This window comes from Arachis hypogaea, chromosome 16 (assembly GCF_003086295.3).
Source record: "Arachis hypogaea cultivar Tifrunner chromosome 16, arahy.Tifrunner.gnm2.J5K5, whole genome shotgun sequence".
NCBI classification, from domain to species: domain Eukaryota; kingdom Viridiplantae; phylum Streptophyta; class Magnoliopsida; order Fabales; family Fabaceae; genus Arachis; species Arachis hypogaea.
The window spans coordinates 28,046,685-28,053,214 of NC_092051.1; the positions used below are offsets into that span (position 1 = coordinate 28,046,685).

At 33.6% G+C, this 6,530-nt stretch overlaps 1 protein-coding gene across 2 annotated transcripts; it reads right to left on the minus strand.

Annotated features, from left to right (window-relative positions):
• Nucleotides 1-203: 203 nt before the first annotated feature.
• Nucleotides 204-4,122, minus strand: LOC112758766 (uncharacterized). 2 transcript variants are annotated; one of them, XM_025807510.3, is made up of 3 exons: nt 3,839-4,122; nt 819-3,437; nt 204-682 (listed from the first exon to the last, which is right to left on the minus strand). In XM_025807510.3, exons 1-3 carry the CDS (start codon nt 3,852-3,854, stop codon nt 333-335), a joined length of 2,985 nt encoding a protein of 994 aa, XP_025663295.1. In that variant the 5' UTR covers nt 3,855-4,122; the 3' UTR covers nt 204-332. The 2 variants fall into 2 exon arrangements, with proteins under 2 accessions (XP_025663295.1, XP_025663294.1); XM_025807509.3 differs by having other exon boundaries at nt 819-4,122.
• Between the last annotated feature and the right edge of the window lie 2,408 nt (nt 4,123-6,530).

Genomic DNA, 6,530 nt, shown 5'->3' on the forward strand with positions numbered 1-6,530 from the left:
CTAGATTATTCTTTCCCCACCAAAAACATTCTCTTGTATTCATTTTTGGCCATAAAGTTTCACATATTCATTACCAAAGAGATATTGTTGGCTAGGTAAGTAGGTCAGCTCACAGCAAACTGATTTTAAAAATCAACTTCAATTAAAAAATTTCTTATTTTGTGTTTATTCTTATTTTTGCAGTATTTTGGTTGCACCATAAATTGTCTTGTAACTATACACTATTGAATAAATCAGTTATACAATGCAAAAGGAAAGATAATAATAAAAAGACAGAGGTTACTCTATACAAACCAGCACTTAGGAAAAAGAGAGTTGAACAATGTTTTTTATTACATGTCTATTAAATTTTTCAATTTGATCATACTCAACGGGTTAGAGGATGAGTAATCAGAAGATGAAGAAAACTCTTGGCATACTTGGTGCATGGTGGGTCTTGCCATAGGATCTTTATCAACACATTTTAGAATCATCCTTGCCACCAATACCAGGAGTTGAACAGAATTTCTTGTTGGAGGATCAATTCTCTTATCTAAAAAATCCACAAGGTGTTGATCAAATCCCCCAGATTCTAGACACGAAAGTAGTTCATGAGGGTACTTCCCTGCCAAAATCTCTAGTGCAACAATTCCGAAACTATATACATCACATTTTTCGGTCACTTTCATGGTAAATGCAAGCTCTGCAAGAACATTAAAAGGGCCACAACATATTAGTAGAAACAAATTATGAAAATTAAATATTTAAAAGCTATGATAATGTTACTTTAATACATGGTAGAAAAATGGAAATTATGGACTAAATTTTGAACAAGTTACCTGGTGCTATATAGCCGTATGATCCGGCAGGAGCTGTCCAATTTGATTCTTCTTCTTTCAGCAACCTTGCTGTCCCAAAATCAGATAGTTTAGGCTCATAATCAATGTCCAAGAGAATATTGTTCCCTGTTATGTCTCTGTGAACAATGCTGGGCTTGCAATCATGGTGCAAGTAAGACAATGCATTTGCAAGTCCTTTTATTATCTGCAGCCTGATATTCCAGGTCAACATCTTCGCCTCCTCGTCATCCTGCAACAGCTTCTGCAAAGATCCTCTCTCCACATGCTCATATATGAAAAATATAGACCCGTCTGAGTAACTAAAACCACACATTGTTACAATGTTTCGGTGGCGAATATTGGTTAAGGCATGAACTTCAGACATGAAATTCTTTGTCTGGTGTCCGGAGAAGTCTATATCCTCAATTTGGTGGAGACACTTCACTGCGAAGATGTCACCTGTTGGAAGCACTGCTTTGTATACACTGCCCTGTCCTCCTATGCCTATGCAGTACTTGTCACCAAAATTCTCAGTCGCCTTGCGTATGTCCTTAAACTCTACTATGCTCCTGTGATTCCATACAAAGAGTGAGTCCTTTCCATCTTCACTCTTGTCCTCTTCTTCTTGATCGACTCTCTTGTAGCGCAGCAGGGTGAAGACTCCAAGGGAAACTAATAAAATGAATAGAACAGCAAGTGGAATGACTACTGCAATGATCACCTTATGTTTATTTGATTTGCTGCTTTTGCTTCCAACACAAGGATTCAAATTTGCTTTGCTATTGCTAGCAATACCAGCACACAAACCTGCATTGCCGGCTAGAGCTTCGGACGAAGCATTTTGAAAAGCGGCTAGGTCCGGGAGGGGACCTACAAGTTTGTTATAAGAAATATCCACTGACTGAAGGCTTATTAGTCCTTCCAAAGCAGAAGGAACTGTCCCAGAAAGCTGATTATGGGAAAGGTTCAAAATTTCCAAGGCTATCAGATTTCCTAGCTGTGTGATTATCTGTCCACTTAGTGAGTTATGGCTGAGATCCAACAGAGGCTGCAACTCCACTAAATTCCCAAGCTCAATCGGCATATTGCCATCTAACTGGTTCATACTCAGCTTCAGTGATATAAGCTTTCTGCAGTTTCCGAGTTCTTTTGGAATTGACCCTCTCATACTGTTTGCTGATAAATCCAGAAATTGCAGCTGTGAAAGTGCTCCAATGCTGGTCGGTAACTGACCCGAGAGATTATTGTTGCTCATGTTTAGTTTAAGCAGCTGGGAAGATGGACTGAAGAGCTTCACTGGGATGCTTCCTGTTAGATTGTTGTTTGAGAGATCAAGACTTTGCAGCTTTGGCAAACTTCCAAGCTCAGGAGGGATGTTCCCTTGAATCTTATTGGAAGATATGCTAAAGCTTGAGAGACTTTTGCACTCTCCCCAGTTATTTGTCAATGAACCAGTAAGCTGATTTTGTCCTAAATCAATGAAGTTCAGATTCGGGTATATGCCGAATGCATTCGTGATATCTCCACTAAGAGAGTTCTTCTCAAGACGAACTCTGATTAGTCCAGTGCAGTTTCTCAGGCTTTCTGGGATTGGACCTTCTAGATTGTTCTGATTGGCAGCTAAGTAGATAAGGTTCCCTCCCCTGCATACTCCCGAAGGTAGCTTCCCGGAGAAACTATTGTTGGAAAAGGTCAAATTGGTTAAGAAAGAAGGTGCAAAATCTTGTGGAATGCTTCCTGAGAAATTGTTGTTGTGAAGATAAAGGAGATTGAGGTTTTCCAAACGAACTATTGATGATGGCAAAGACCCTGCAAGGTTGTTTCCACTCAGGTCAAGGGATTGAAGACTTTCCAAATCACCTATTTCAGGAGGAAGGATTCCACTGAGTTGGTTTGTGGCCAGTGTTAGCTGGGTGAGGCTCTGCAACTTTCCAATGGTTGATGGTATAGAACCATTGAAATTGTTGTCGGAAAGTTCAAGATCTTCTATGCTTGATAAGTTTCCAATTTCTGGTGGAATTGGTCCAGAAAACCGGTTCGAGTATAGGTACAAGAGAGTAAGATTTTGAAGCAAACCAAGCTCAGGATGAAGTTTTCCTGACAAATAATTCATTTGGAGTTGCAAGGAACTGATTTCTGTCCAATTGGAAAGAAGAGACGGATGAAGTTCTCCAGATAGATAGTTAGCAGATATTCCCATCTCTTTGATTCTTGTTAGTGAAGCCATTGAAAGAGGTAAGGAACCTGTGAGGTTATTTCCCGACATATCGATAAAAGTAAGGTTTGTGCAGAAGCCTATTTCATCTGGGATGCTAGAATTTATCCCTGAGCTGTGAAGATCAAGTCTCTGAAGCATTGTGAGATTTCCAATTGTGGATGGTATTGGTCCTTGGAAGGAATTTTCATGCAGTTCAAGAATCTCAAGTGATGATAATAGACCTATCTCCTTTGGAATTGTACCATTTAGCTGGTTGAGTCCAAGACCAAGGTGTTTAAGCTTTGAAAGATTCTTAATATCTGTTGGAATTGGACCCTCTAATTGGATTTGTGTAAGGTCAAGGGTTGTTAGGTTCTTGAGACTGTTGAACAATTGAATTGGAACTTTCCCAATAGTATTCACTGAAAGAACAAGAGACACAAGCTTTGGACATTTAAGAACAAATGGTGGAAATTCTGTGAGAGAATTATATGTGAGGTTAAGGTCTGTTAGGGATGTCATGCCCTTGAATTTTGGGTCAGGATTGCTTAAATAGTTACCACCTAGTTCAAGAATTCTTAAATTCTGTAGATTGCTAAGTTGATATGGAATTTGTTGCAACAGTGAATTGTTTGATAGGATTAGAACTTGTAGCTCTAAGAGGTTACCTATTTTTGGTGGCATTTGATATGTGAAATTGTTGCTACTAAGATCAAGAACTTGCAATTTTGTTAAATTTCCTATCTCAGATGGGATTTTTCCAACAAGGTTGTTCATGGTGAGATTGAGTGTAGTGAGATTAGGAAAAGAAGAGAAATCAAACCTGTTGAGGGTTCCATCAAGGCCTGAATTTGGAAGCTTTATCTCAACAACACTTCCACCATTGTTACACTTGATTCCTTTCCAGTTGCATGGACTTGTCTTGTTATTTGTGATGTTCCATGAAGACAACATGGGAGAGTTCAAACTTTTCATCCATCTCACCAGTGATTCTGCTTCTTTCTGTGCTGAAATTTGTGCAAGTGTTGATGAAAAAACTAGAATGGCATACATTACATGAAAAGTTATCTTCATGTTGGAAACTTTGATGGTCCTTCTTTTCAAAGTATATATATATATATATATATATATATATATATATATATATTAAGGAAGATCATATTTGCTAGTTGATATGTCAACTTGATTTTATTATTTGTTATGACTTTTTTGTTCCACTGTTCCCTGGTTTTGATTCGCTACTTGGAACTAATAATATTATTCTTTTTCAGTTACATTTTATTATAAGTTTATAACTATGTTTGGTGATGTATGCTTCTTTTGACGTTGAAAAAAGTACTGCAGCAAAAATAATAAACAAGTTACGTTCTGAGAGACTTGAGTGGTTTATTATAAGATTGGAAGTTTTATGTGAATGTTCCTTTCACTGCTAGTTGGATGTTATAGGAGGAAGGTATGCGATGTATATGAATGGGTATTTGACTTCATATATAAAAATCAACCATAAGACATGGATACAAAGATTAGCTTTTTGTATAAAAATACAGCGTAATTTATGATTATATTTATAATCAATTTTTATAAATAATTTAATTTAATTGTATTTATAATTAAACTATAAATAAAACATAAAAATATATTTAATTGTTAATCTTTAGTGTTCAAAAGATATAATTATTTTATTATAATTTTTTATTATTTTCATAATTTATTATTATAATCATACGAGATATAATTAAAATTAATTATTAGTATAAAATATATTTTTTATAAAATAAAAAATATATATTAAAACAAAAAATAATGACTGATTTTGGTATTTATTATTATGATAACTAATTTAGTGTTTATTTAATTTTTTTTTTTTTTGCTATGGAGCATATTCAATGTAGGGGTGTCAAAACTAGGGGTGTCCGCGGATCGGATCGGATCGGATATGGCCAAAATTTCGATCCGATCCGCACTACAATCATCGGATCGGATCGGATCCAATATCCGCAATTTTTAAGGTTGGATCCGATCCGATCCGCATATTTGCGGATCGAATCGGATCGGATATCGGATATATCCGCAAAACACAAAAATATTTTTAAAAGCCTATTTTTATTAAAAAAATATCAATAAAATTTATTTTTTCTATTCTTTTAAATATGTTTACTTTTAAAATAATATTAAACATACTTTTCTTGAATAATAAATTAAAATAATTTAACATATATGATAATTATTAGTTAAAATAAAACATAAAAAGAATATTTCACTTATTTATTTCTTTATTTTTGCGGATACGCGGATATGCGGATCGGATATGCGGATACCAACACAAAATTCGCAATCCGATCCGATTAGTGTGTGGATCCGATCCGAAGGCCTTGCGGATCGGATCCATATCCGCAATTTTCGGATCGGATTCGGATAAACACCGCGGATATGCAGATCGGATCCGATCCATGGACACCCTAGTCAAAACGAGTCGATCCGTCCTAACCCGCTCGTCCCGTGCTAAAGAACAGGCAGAGCACCCCGCGTCACCAATTAAGGTGGGTTCAAAATGTTAGTCTACTCCATTTTATGGCGGATTGGCGGGCTAACCCGCTTAACTCTTTTTTTTTTAATAAAATTTATTAAAATTAATAAAAATAATAATTAAAAAATCAAATACAAATAAAAAATAGTCAAATTACAATATAATTTTTTTTATTTTTTTATTTTTAACTTCAATAAAATTGTTCAAAAATAATATTTGTTAATAAAATCATCTTTATTTTAAAAAATAAGTCACATAATTTGAGTATATATACGAAATTATAAAATAAAATTAATAACTAAAAAAAGTATAAAAACAAAAAATAAAAAAATATTTAAAAATTATATAATTATTAATTTTATCGTACTAATTACTCTTTTATTTAATAAAAAAAATAAAAATCTTTAGTCTGGCGGATTGGCCCGCTTCGCTCCATCAAAACCCTCAAATTTAGCTATACAGATTTAGCATATTTTTTTTTTTATTTGGCAGATTTTAAATCTTAACTGACCTATCTTTTTTGGCAGATTCGACAAATCGATCCACCCCATTTTGTCATTCCTAATATTCATTGGCAAGGGGTGGAGGGGGACCACTTCCCAAAATAATTTTTATAACATAAGGATCTTTATTTTTCAGTTTGACCTCTTTAGTTTTATTTTATTTATGAGTAAACTATTAAAATTACCTTTAAATTTTGAAAATAGCGACAAAATAATTCTAAATTTTACATTTAATAAATCTTTTAAGAATATGATTTAAAATTTTATAAAAATATTTAAATAACTATTTAAGAAGTACATAAAAAATTGAATTGAAATTCAATTTTTAAAAATTTTTTATTTTTTTAAAAGTATTTTTAGTCATTAACAAAAAATTACAAAAAATTATACTTGACATAAAATTATCAAATTTTAATAATAAAAATATTTTATTTTTTAATCATGTTTATAAAAAATTATATTTAAATTCAATTTATAAAATATTT

Excerpts from the sequence above, each read along its gene's own strand:
- LOC112758766 (XM_025807509.3), bottom strand. The coding sequence starts at position 4,089 with ATGAAGATAACTTTTCATGTAATGTATGCCATTCTAGTTTTTTCATCA. Across the intron at positions 683-818 it reads ATACGGCTATATAGCACCAG|AGCTTGCATTTACCATGAAA; the intron begins GTAACTTGTTCA and ends ATGTTCTTGCAG.